Source organism: Oncorhynchus clarkii, chromosome 5, assembly GCF_045791955.1.
Source record: "Oncorhynchus clarkii lewisi isolate Uvic-CL-2024 chromosome 5, UVic_Ocla_1.0, whole genome shotgun sequence".
Taxonomy (NCBI): domain Eukaryota; kingdom Metazoa; phylum Chordata; class Actinopteri; order Salmoniformes; family Salmonidae; genus Oncorhynchus; species Oncorhynchus clarkii.
Genome location: NC_092151.1, coordinates 59,994,234 through 60,006,733, shown reverse-complemented (window position 1 = coordinate 60,006,733; position 12,500 = coordinate 59,994,234). Strand labels below are relative to the sequence as shown.

The 12,500-nt window shown below is 45.7% G+C and overlaps 2 protein-coding genes across 3 annotated transcripts in view; one reads left to right on the top strand and one right to left on the bottom strand.

Annotated features, from left to right (window-relative positions):
* Positions 1-7,911, top strand: part of LOC139410131 (cortexin-1-like) — a 31,190-nt gene extending 23,279 nt beyond the window's left edge. The window contains exon 2 of the mRNA XM_071155577.1: positions 4,397-7,911. Coding sequence (XP_071011678.1) covers positions 5,515-5,784 — 270 coding nt within the window. The 5' untranslated portion in view covers positions 4,397-5,514 and the 3' untranslated portion in view covers positions 5,785-7,911. The remainder of the gene's footprint in view (positions 1-4,396) is intronic.
* A 122-nt stretch (positions 7,912-8,033) lies between these two features.
* The window catches only part of LOC139409129 (fibrillin-2-like), a 92,601-nt gene continuing 88,134 nt past the window's right edge, over positions 8,034-12,500 (bottom strand). For both annotated transcript variants that reach the window (XM_071153870.1, XM_071153871.1), the window contains exons 63-64: positions 11,367-11,526; positions 8,034-11,226 (exon numbers count right to left, since the gene is read on the bottom strand). In XM_071153870.1, the coding sequence (XP_071009971.1) occupies positions 10,855-11,226; positions 11,367-11,526 (532 nt within the window). In that variant the 3' untranslated portion in view covers positions 8,034-10,854. The remainder of the gene's footprint in view (positions 11,227-11,366; positions 11,527-12,500) is intronic.

The window sequence follows — 12,500 nt, the reverse complement described above, 5'->3', positions numbered from 1 at the left end:
TGTCCTCATGGAGTAATGGAGCGGGCGGGTGAGCCTGATGGAGGGTGATGGTTGGAGGGATGGCTAACGAGGAAGAAAATAAGCGGAGCAATCTCTCTGCTTCCTTCCCACTGACTGACTGACACTGCACTCACTAAGTGACTGTACACACTCAGACCACTGGACACAGACGTCAGTTCAACGTCTATTTTTGATTTACATTTGGTTGAGTTGTCAACTAACAGCAATTAAACGTTTAATCAACCAAAATTCCCCATGCCATTGGATTTAGGTTAAAAGTTGGTTGAAAGGGGCCTCTCGAGTGGCACAGCGGTCTAAAGCACTGTGCTTGAGGTGTCACTACAGCCCCAGGTTTGATCCCAGGCTGTGTCACAGCCGGCCGTGACCGGGGGGACCACAAGAGGCAGCGCACAATTGGCCCGTCGTCCGGGTTAGGGGAGGGTTTGGTCGGCCGGGATTTCCATGTCCCATCGCGCTCTAGCGAATTCTTGTGGTGGGCCGGGCGCCTGCAAGCTGACTTTGGTCGCCAGCTGGAGGGTGTTTCCTCACACATTGGTACGGCTGGCTTCCGGGTTAAACAAGCAGTGTGACTTGGCAGGGTCGTGTTTCGCAGGACGCATGGCTCTCGACCTTCGCCTCTCCTGAGTCCATACAGGAGTTGCAGCGATGGAACAAGACTGTAACTACCAGGTGGGGAGAAAAAGGGGTAAAAGTACACAATCATTGTTTTTTCAAATCCAATCAGTTTTCCACTGATCCCAACATATATGCATGGCACTCAAGGGTACAGAAAGCACCTCCTCCAAACAGCTAGGCTGCCCACAACAGCTGAAACAGAGCAGTACCTAGCCAATTGCTTTGTCCTAGTTTTTTTTTTTTCAGGCCCAGAATCTGGAGGCCACGCACTGCAAGCCTGTGTATGTGGCCGAGACTGCCAAATATCAGAGCCACCAGCTTGCACCTACACCCGAGACTGTCCAAGCGCCACGAGGAGCTGGTATTTAAGCAGCTTCTAGGCAAAGGCCTGCACCATGTAGCCGTCCAATGAGCAGCCCACTTCCAGAAGGAGCTCCTCCCCCTGGCCTTCCCCCACAACAACAAAATCTGGTGTATTTGGCCCACAAGACAACACATCATCAAACGAGCTTCCACTTACACAAGAATGTTTATGCATGTGTGCTGTTGGTGAGACTACTTGTTTCACCTCGCTGGCTATCAGGTTGACAAGGCGGTCATGTCTAGCAATGTACAAATCCTTTTATGAACAGCAGCCATTCACAACATGGGCAATGGACTCCATTACATTTGACTCATGTAGAATACAAAATGGGGCATGGTTCGCAGGGTGCCAGAGTGCTAGATTATATTTTGTTGGTAAAACTTGCAGCCTCTACTTAACAGTAAAAGTGAGAATGTCCTCACCAACGGCAGCATTCTGGCACATGGAATGGGAGACGGGGTGGTCAGCACAGTCTAGAGCAGCAGTTTCCCCTGCAGCCTCAGGCCAATCCAGTGTTGCAGTTGCTGCATCCATCTGATACCAAGGAGGGTTGTCCTGGATGAGATGTTCCACCATGGGTGACAGAAGGCTACACACACTTTGACTGACCACTCTCAGTGAAAGAGAGAGTGGTTAGAGCTTTGTGATATCCTCTTTCTAGCACACGATCAAGGTCAGTCCTAACGAGTTTGGGATTTTACAAAACTACTAGATATCAGAAACGTACATTTGGATAGTGCTAGGTCTCTCTGTACACTTGCCAAATTTAAAATGTAACCTTGCAAACGTTCAATTCCAAGTAAAATCAATAGTTTGGGGGTTAGGGAATGACCTTTTAAAGAACAGTGCAACTCCAGTTAAAGTTTCCTATGATTGGATGATTGAATCCATTGCCACTGTTTGTGTGGAGGTGAGTCTGCTCACTGGAACATGTGACAGGTGATTAGTTAAATGTTTGTCTCAGGGTGATTTCGAGCCTATTGAACAGCAGCCAGTTTCTTAAGTACTCTGTCTCTGTCACACACACACAGACCCACAGGCACAAAGCAAGGAGCCACAGGTACTGCAGGGAGATGTACTTCCTGTCCCGTTGTCATTCCCCAAGGGGGGACATTCTCAGCCAGCAGTCAGTCTGTTATGCCTTTTTTACTTACTTTACTACTTTCTCTTTCTAACTTCTCTACTTCCTTTTTCTATTCTGGATTTGTGTCAGAGGAAATAATTTAGATGCCTCAATTGTGTGTATGTGTGTGTTTGGCTTATGTGCACGTGTGATGAACCCCCATGCCGAGGGACATGTGTGTCTCTGAAGCAGCAGATGGACAGTCTCACAGCTAGTCAGGCTGATCGCCATGCCTGTACTGTGTTGTGATGTAATAGTTGTGTGTGTGTCCTGTGGTGCGCTGCCATCTGTCTCTGGTCTCTGTGCCATGCTGGGCAGGCACTGGTCAGTGGAGAGGGAACCACTACTGCTGGGCAGCACTATCTCCCACAGTCAGAGGGAGACGTCACCTTGCAAGGTTTCCAGCTCAAACACGCACACATACACGGGTCCCGCCGTTTCCGAGACCCGGTATTTTTTGTTATTTTAATGAACAAAAATAAATACAATTGGTGTCCACATTTAAATTTTCCACAACCAACAACACGAGGAATCAACAGCAAAATCAGAAAACCCCATAGTGGAATAGTTGACTTATTCAATTGTTCAGCCTGTCGCAGTCTATGCTACAAAATTATATTCCTCTCCAGGCACATTCAAATTGCGAGTGCTGCACAGGGGGAGAGAAATGCGAGCCCAGTCATTGTAGCCTAACATTCTTAATGCAGTAGCGGAAAAACACACCAGTGCATTCTAGCAACCAAACCGTTATGAAACTTTTATTCAAACAAATAAGTCTCACATAGCAAATTAGCGATTAATTTTTTTGTTGACCAAATTCCACACTCATTAACCCCCATCCAAATGCCTCACTTTGGTCTTATTTTTCGTGCACAGATTTTGGGCAGAGTAAGCCCTCTTGCTTAGCCTCTTCCTCTCTGATTATATTCACAGCGCATGATCCCTGGTTGGCTGAGTGCCAGTGGATCGTTTTTTTTGTGGGCATTCAAGTCATCAGTGTTACTATAACAAGTAACAAGATAACTCTATAAACATTAGGCTAAGTGATCTAGCTATTGATGAGCCCAATAGGGTAAATGCAGATGGGCAACCCTCAGCCTATTTATTTATAGCCACTATGCTGAATCAGCCTGATAATATTGACCAATATGTTATATTGGGCTCATTTCTGGAGGGAAAAATTATATTTTAGATGTATGTGCACGCCCCTGAACTAGGGACCCCCCCCACCTCCCAATTGAACCACTACACACACACACACGCAATCACATTTTGCCCCTTCTCAATTTATATTAAAGTACCCTCACTCCTGTTCTCAATTTTAGTGCTTTAATGAAAGACCATCATGCTCAGTGTGTAACATGCATGTAGCCAGTCCTTACAGCTGGTGAGGCAGCCATCCAGAGTCAGTAGGGAGCTGTGGGTCAGGAGTGGAGACCACTGGGGAGCTGGTGATTGAATAACACTGATAGAATAGCACACCATCTCCGGCTCAGAGGTCGAGAGGAGAGAGAGGAAGTGAGAGAGCGAGTCTACAGTGTAGACTAGTATTAGCACAGGTGACAATGTACAATGACACATACTTTTTTTTCTAGATACAGTAGTGTGTCAGCGTTATGTGTGAAGCACCTTGTCAAGGACGGCTTGCTAGGGGAGAGGTAGAAGATGCCAAAAAACTGTACTCCAACCTGGCTCTGTCCAACCTCTCTGTGCGCCAAATTACCTCTCTTTCCACTGAATGGGGCCATTGTGCAGGGGTTTGTGGGAATGGTCTGGTAATGGCCTGGTGTACTGTACCTCTGATTTGAAACCCGATCCAGCTGTCCTGGAGATGTGATTTATATAATTAATGAGAAACCATTTGATTCCACTTTACTTTTCTTTTTTTTTCATTGAGCAAAAAACAACTGCTGAAACAGTGCGCTGATGTACGAATGTGACATTTGTGACATCAACGTTTACAAGAGTGTATTCATTATGGTTAATGCTCTTCTAATACCACTGTAATCAAGCAGTGTAACACTCGCTACAGCAGCTGGGAAATGTCAGAATGTAATTGTTACTTATTGACCCTAGTCTAACAATGGGAGTATTTAGTGGACTTTGCAGGGTTTTAAAGTTCTCTGTCGTGGATATGGTCTAACGAAGTTCTTGGTCAAGCATTAACCATATAATTTTAAGCCCCATAACAATCATAAATAATGGATACAACATTATGTTAGTCAGTTGTGATAATGGGAATGATGACTGTTGTGTTTTCCATGTGCTTTCAGGTTGTGTGAGGGGAGGAAGTTGTGAAGTCACGCGGAGGAGAAGCAGTTACTGTTGGGTTACAGACCCGGAGTAAGGCTTGGCTCGGTACACCAGAAGGAACCAAGCCTTCTTTCAGAGGTCCTCTTCTTCCACACAGTCATACCCAACCAGTGACTGTGCAAATCCATTCACAGACGGACACAGAACTTAACAAAATCTCTTGTACCCTATATTTGAAAGGAGTTTTCAATCCTAAAAGTACACACTCTATCGGAAGACTGCATGGTGAAAGTGTTACCTTGTTAGACACCCACAGGGCTATAGACAGAGGCTCTACTTATCAAACCCACTCACTGTTCCTACCCTGGAGAAAAAGGCTTATTTCGCATCTAACGCTAGCATCTAACGCTAGCATCTAACGCTAGCATCTAACGCTAGCATCTAACGCTAGCCCGACGTGCTGCGTGTTGCTTTCACATTCAGCGCCATTGATCCACTGACCGCCCTGTAATTTGATTAGCATTCTAGCCTCTCTTATTATTTTAAAAACACACACACAGGCAACCCTCCAAATGACACTGTTTTCACAAATATTATTGGCCTTGTTGATCATGAGGCACATGCTGCTGTCAGCTCATGCAATCACCATCCACTACAGACAACACCTGGGTATGAGGGTCCCATCTGCACACTATTAGCCCCCATTGAGAGAACTGGAGAGTACTACTACACTTCCCTGTGTTGTACTGCTATGTTTATTCACTCTGGCAGGTGCCAGTGTCATGTCCTATTTGTCCGGGCGGCTGTCTGTGTGAATGGATACGACAGGGTTATGATGAATACGTGCTGTTGTCGTCTTCTACTGCCTACGGTTGGGTCACTGTGAGGGGAAGAGATCCTAGGTCTGATCATACTGTTTGTCTATCACCCTGTCAGAAGGGATCAAGACCAAATCTCTCTTGAAGTAGACACTTCATCTCAAAGAGACTAACATCTCAAAGGATAAACAAAGGCTGACTAGAACACATCAGTCTGTCCAACCGTCTGTCTGGTTGTACCCCCGACTGTGGCCCACCTCTTGCCCGCTCCCCCCACCATCCAGTCTGTGTGTAAGTTCTGCCGACGGGCTGCTTGGAGGATGAGCGATGTCCCCACCCTGGACTATGAGCTGCTGCTGTCCCCTGGGCCCTCCCTCCCTGGGCCCCCCAGCAGCCCTGCTCTGGTGGGGGGCGACGCGGAGCAGAGGACGGCCTTTGCCTTCGTGGGGCTCCTCATGCTCTTCCTTGTCTTCCTGCTGGTGCGCTGCTTCCGCATCCTGCTGGACCCCTACAGCCGCATGCCATCCTCCTCCTGGACCGAACACAAGGAGGGCGTAGAGAGGGGGCAGTTTGACTACGCCCTGGTCTAGACCTGGGTCGTGTTCATTAGGCACCAAACGGAAGAAAGGGGACTGAAACAGGGAGGGACTACCCGAACTTGTCCAAAAAGAAAATGTTGTTTTCATTTTCCGTTGCACAACGTTTCGCTACGGTGTGCCCTAATGAAAACGACCCCGGTAGTGTCTAAAGGGGGCAGTTTGACTGGCCCTCCGGTAGAAACAGAGACCACAGTTGTCAAGACCGGATCCCTCAACACCCAGACCAAGACCTTTGACTACATACTGCTGCAGAGACCGAGGAAAGATGAGCCGTTTTGACTATATGCTGCCATCAAGGCCCACACCAAAACCAGACCACCGGATTGCTTGAGACCCAGACTGTTACCAAGACTAGACCATTTGAGACCTAGACTTGCAACTCGGAGCCAGAGGTAGAAAGGGGTTGTATGTAGTGCACTGCTGCCTTAATTTGCTGCATTTCCCCTCACAACACTTCCTCCTCATCTTTTAGTCCCTGTAGATTGGCTAATATGCAGGGGAGTGCTGACAAAGCCATTACAAACACAATGGGATTTCAAACAAGATCCTTCCAGATGAAACGTATAGGCTATATCAGAGTAGCTTTCAATATTTACATCACCCCTGTTTCTGTACCTCCCAGTTTATGATTTGTTACAGTATATTTGACAGTTGTGACCTTTTTTTAATATTGATTGTCCTCTGACAAATGATCAATTGTATTTTTCCCTCATAGATTTCTGACTGGGTTGAGATATTACAACTGTGTTGAGATGCATCCGCCCAGGCTGGTGATTTGTCTTCAAAGGAACATTAGTAGTGTGTTTTGTGTTGGTATAACTGAAACAAAGCCATATCTATAATATATATGTACACATACATACATGTTGTTTGGTTGCCCTGTTAGCTTTAACCACCTTGCCAAGCTTAGTGAAAACATGCACTCTACAACTGCGACTTTTAGACCAGAAATGCTTTATTTTTGTATTCCAACTAAAGTTTGGATGGAGTCTCCTTTTGCTAATATTTCCTGTGTTTTCTCTGATTTGTAGCACTCTCAATTTTGTCTTTGGTCTGTGATTCTTGAGCTAGCCTAGCTACACAACGAAACATGATATGCTTCCATATACGAAGCACGGCAGCAATTTTTCAACTCGCCTCTACTTGGCGATATTTTCTTTGGTCTCGATTTGGAAGAAACACGTCTCTTATAAATGTCTGTGTTCAGTTGCAGGTGGTACTCCGAAAAACAGAAAATTCAGAAAAATATTACATCCACTTTTTTCCACCGCATGAGGTTTCTCGCCATGTTAGCTGCCGCACATCTCGCATTTCCCAACATCTTTGCTGGAACTAGTCAATGCGCTTCACACAGTACGACCAAAACAAAGATCTACACACATGCAAGAGGCATTTCTCACTCAGAGCCATAGCTACAATATTTTTGAATGAGATTTTTATTTATTTTTAACTCATTCGGGGTCTCAACTTACTGTTGAGTTAGAATAGTAGAATACACAAGGTGCAATTTCTAAACTTGGTTGTGCTTCAGCAGTTTTACTCGTTATCTGTCCCTCAATTAGCCCATGTCAGTTAACATGTTTTACATTTCTAAATTAGTCTTGCTAGTTATCTTATCATGGCCGAATTACCATGCCTAGGGACCCTGACCTCCAGGGGGAGCCATTTGATTTTGTTAGTCACTCTCACCCAGATATCATGTTAACATGGCGAAATGTGTAGAATTGCAGGAAATTAGATGTAAAACTGTAAGAACAACAATCTTATTTGTTTACCTTTTTAAATAAAATATTTGTTCTGCTAACAGATCCCTCTACATAATAAATGATAGTTTTTAAACCCAGCGCTGAGTTAATGTGTAGCGGCTAATTGTATACTGTATGTGAATGAAGCTACAGCAACCCATGTGATAATGTCTGGGGTCATTTTTTACTTGTTTTTGCTGTTCTCCAAATAGCATTTTAGTTTACAAATTCTAAATGAGCTTCAACGTTGTTAAACCCAGAGCAGACAGCTTTGCTTGCGTTTAAGATTTGTAAGTAGATATTTTTCATAACTGCTTTGTTTTTGCAACGCAGGGTTTAATTTTGTGAAATAAAAATGTTTTTTTTTCTTCAATTTGTGTTTCCAGTGTGGGAGTGTATTCCTCTTCCTGTAAAATCAATAAAGCATTTCAATCACTTTAACGAAGCACCAATGGGACATTTACAGGGCAGGAAAATGAAACTCCAAGACAATCCTTTAAAAATATAACCCACAATACTTTTATTGCCATTTATGTCACTGACAAAAGTTTACAAAATAATGAGAATCATCCAAATTTGATAGATTGCAAATGTGTACCCAATAGATGATAAACCTTGGGTGGATGGATTTTGTCCCAGCATAAAATAAGAGTTTTGAAAATTGGAAAAGACTAGTTTGTGAGGGATGTTCAGTTTTGCCCCAGATAGAGTAATGGTTTAATGATTCTTAATGAAACCATCAGCTGGCTACTGAGAGATCTATAGGTGTTGAGTCTACATTCTCTACACCCCCCCCCCCCCCCCCCCCCCCCCAAAAAAAACCTCTGACGATCTAACGTTTGAGTTCTTTACTCCCTCATTCAAATCAGCATTGACCGATGGGGCGTTGATAACAGCGAAGTTCAAGGTTGCCGCTGAAGCTGAGATACAGTATGCACACGCACATTCTTTCCTTAACATAGTGGCAAATAAAATAACAAACCAGATACAAAGTTCCCATGTTAAATGTTTTATGCATAAATATAGCCCAGGCTGTGGGAACAGTGCAGTAACCTTGCATGTTCAGAGAGCAAAATCATAGTTGAGCACCAGAGATAGGTTACTAAACAGAGACACTCACTGCCAGTGTGAGATAGATGGCCACGTTGAGTTTGCGTTGATCCTATAAGCTTGTTACAGTGTCAACTTCACAATACTGAGACATACTGTAGAGTGAGAATGTTACCGTAGCTGTGTGTTTTGGTCACTGACACTCAATTTAGCCTGGTCCAAGATCTGTTTGTGCCGTCTTGCCAACACCTATGGTCCGTTGCACAAACTTATCGAGTACCAGGCTGCTGGAACTCTGCACCCACTAACCGACGGCATTATGAGCTCAGAGACTACAGTATGAGCTGAGTAGGACAATGATAGGTAAACAGTGGTACTTAATTAAGGCCATGTTCTAATCTACTGCATGATCACAAAATGGATGCCACTTTAGGATTTGATTTGATCTTTTCTGAGCAGAACAAAGTCACCAGCACTTTAAGGACTTCAACCTTGGGTTTACAATAAGTATTTGGTTTGGGCAGCCTTGACGCTTTTTTTTAAAAACAACAACAAAAACAACTACATTTCACTTAAAAATATACAATTACATTTTCAAGAAGCAAGTTCGATAATATTGGTTCTCAGCATTAAGACATTACGAAAGACAGACAAACACAAAACAACAAAAAAAACCTAGTAAAAATGTCACTTTTTTTTTTCCGCAATCAAGATTCAAGACCGCAATCTTTTTTTTGTACAACGTAAGAGGGAAGTATTTAGCACCTTTTTCTCGTTGAGAGAAAAAAAAACAAAGTGTGCCCTGATGGATGCTTGTTTTCAGTAAGGTTCAGAGTTCACCTGTGTGTGTGTTGTATATGTGTGTGCATTTATGTGTTCTGTAAAAATCCCAAACGTTAACTGTCTGTTTGCAGTAGCGTTGTCATGTACCATTGAGGTCGTTACAGTATCTTTTATCCCCAGCTATGTTTCTCTATGGGCAGCAGATGGTTCCGCCGTCCAAGAGTTCTCACTGCCAGTCAGAATGTCAACTCTCAGAAAAGCTGAATCCCTCAGGACCTGTTTGCTGCATTTTGAAGCAAATCTCCCTGATTAAATTCAATGAGCAGTTTCAGTGCATGATAATAAAACTGCAGTACAATGTCCTGGCAGCCTATTGGAGAGAGGACCTAAGGCTCGAGGTAGACGTTGCCCCTAACCACAGAGCTAGGTTCAGATTATCCTACCTCAATCTTAACCTCAACCATTTAGGAGATAAAACAAGATCTGAACCTGGAACAGTGATTAGGGGCGACTTCTACCTCTGTCTCTGGACATGGCTCATGCTGAGGGACAGTGTGGCCCTCTCCTGGCCAGCGGAGGCATTACAACAGCGCTAATGTATGGTGAGTGGAGGAGATGAGTGAGAAGAATTGAGGTAACAGAACACAGGCCGGTAGCACACGGCATCACACCAGAGAGTCCCTGCTTACCACTGCTTTACATGAAAGCATGATTATAAACAGTATAAAGCTGGTGTTTTACTCCTAGAATTGATACTATGCATGATGACCAACTCTCCATTACATTAGTGTGAAACCTGACATGTTGCGTAAATGTTGCAGTCCTTCTTGTGAACATTTTTTTAACACTACAATACATTAACTGACACGCTAGAATACTGAGTAGGGTGAAGCATGACCTCTAACCCCAGTGTTGTGATTTCACAGAGATTACAGACAGGCGAGGGACTGCTTGGACCACCATTCACCAACACACACCCCTATTTGTCTCCTAGCAAATCAGTGGTTCTTACATTTCCACTTCACCGTAAGAAGATTGTCCTACACGAACTCAACAGTAAAATACTTCTCCCTTATACTTTATAACACTTTCTTTACCATTTCAAACATGTTCTGCTTTTTGTGCATCTCCTTCCATTTCCACTTATCCCAGTGCTTCATGGATTCTCGTCAGCCATTTTGTGTGTAAAATCTAAAATGGCAGGGGTTTGTGGTCCAAACACGGCATACCTTTCTGTAATCTCCTCCACTCCTTCTCCAAGTGGAATAGGAGGGGTGGGTCGGGGGGGTAAAAAAAAAAGAAGAACATTGACAATTAAAAAGTGGTTGGGCTGGTTGACTCAGTCTTTCAAAGCCCCCTACCCCGATTGGTTGGGGATGGTCCTGGGGTTAAGGTCAAGGGTCAGAGGGGTCATTATAAAGTCAGTCCAGGGGCTGAAAGGGAAGAAAGTAGGGAGCCTAGGGAGGGTTGGAGTGCTTGCAGCTCAGTGCAGGTGGATGTGCAGCTTGATGCGCAGGGCGTCTCCTATCTCTCCCAGCAGGTAGTCGCTGTCGTGTTCCTCCTCCAGCTGTCGGAGGCGCCGCGGCCCGAAAAGGGGCAGACTAGCGATCTCCAGGCGGTAGGAGCCAGGGGGAGGCGACTTCCTGCCCAACCTCAGCACGCTCTTCCCGTCGCGGCGCTCCAGCAGGCGAAAGTGCTCGCCCTGGTTGCCGTGGGTGATGACGTAGCGCACATGGTGCTCCAGGGGCTCCAGGGCCGGCAGTAGCTCCAGCAGGGGCTCCTTGTTGAGCAGCGAGGCCAGGCTCAGGTTCATAGGGATGGACTCCTGGGTGTCCACGCTGGCCATGCTCACCTCCTGGAGAGACGAGGGAGGAGAGGGTCAGCACATAGCGACATAACAACAACATACAAATACACACAAGTGGTAGACGTTTAGAACCTGTAGATGTAAGAACGAGTGGGAGACCACAAAAGAGCAGAGAGTAGAGACAGCACCTTGAGGTCGTTGTCCCCAGCAGCGTGACGTCTGTGTCGTCCCTTCTTGCCGACGTCTCCGTTGATCTTACATTCGTAGCAGGCCTCTGGAGACAGACTGTCCTCATCGTCTCCCTCTGAGCTATACTGGTCCTGGAAGCCCTGGCCCGTTATACAATGACTGGGGAGTCAACAGAGAGATATAGACGTCAGGGCATACTACTCACATTTATCCACATTTATAAACCGTGTGGTTTACGCCCTGAATGCTTATTGGCTGAAAGCCATGGAATATCAGACCGTATACATCGGGTATGACCAAAAAGCATTTTTTTACTGTTCCAATTACGTTGGTAACCAGTTTATAATAGCAATAAGGCACCTCGGGGGGGAGGTGTGGTATATGGCCAATATACCACGGCTGAGGGCTGTATCCAGACACTCCGTGTTGCGTCGTGCATAAGAACAGCCCTTAGCCGTGGTATGTTGGCCATATACCACACACCTCCTCAGGCCTTATTGCTTAATTATAACACAGGGAGATAGTCTTTCTTGTGGAGATAATAAGCGTTAGACCGCTGGTACAGTGCTGTGTGGCATGAGGGTGTTGTTCCCACTGGTTTCAAATACATTTGTGTGCTGCGACCAACCTAAAGCTTTTGAAGTCTTTTTGAAATAAAAATGAATACATATCTTGACCCAATAAGTGATTAAAAAACCAACGCTTGTAACCAAGACGCTGCTTTGAGCCATTAACCCGTAAGAAATCAGCAGCAACCCATCAGTGGGTACGCCTGACACCATTTGGGAAACCACTCACCCCTGTCCAGCCCACTCACCCCTGTCCAGCCCACTCACCCCTGTCCAGCCCACTCACCCTGTCCAGCCCACTCACCCTGTCCAGCCCACTCACCCTGTCCAGCCCACTCACCCCTGTCCAGCCCACTCACCCCTGTCCAGCCCACTCACCCCTGTCCAGCCCACTCACCCTGTCCAGCCCACTCACCCTGTCCAGCCCACTCACCCTGTCCAGCCCACTCACCCCTGTCCAGCCCACTCACACCTGTCCAGCCCACTCACCCCTGTCCAGCCCACTCACCCTGTCCAGCCCACTCACCCTGTCCAGCCCACTCACCCCTGTCCAGCCCACTCACC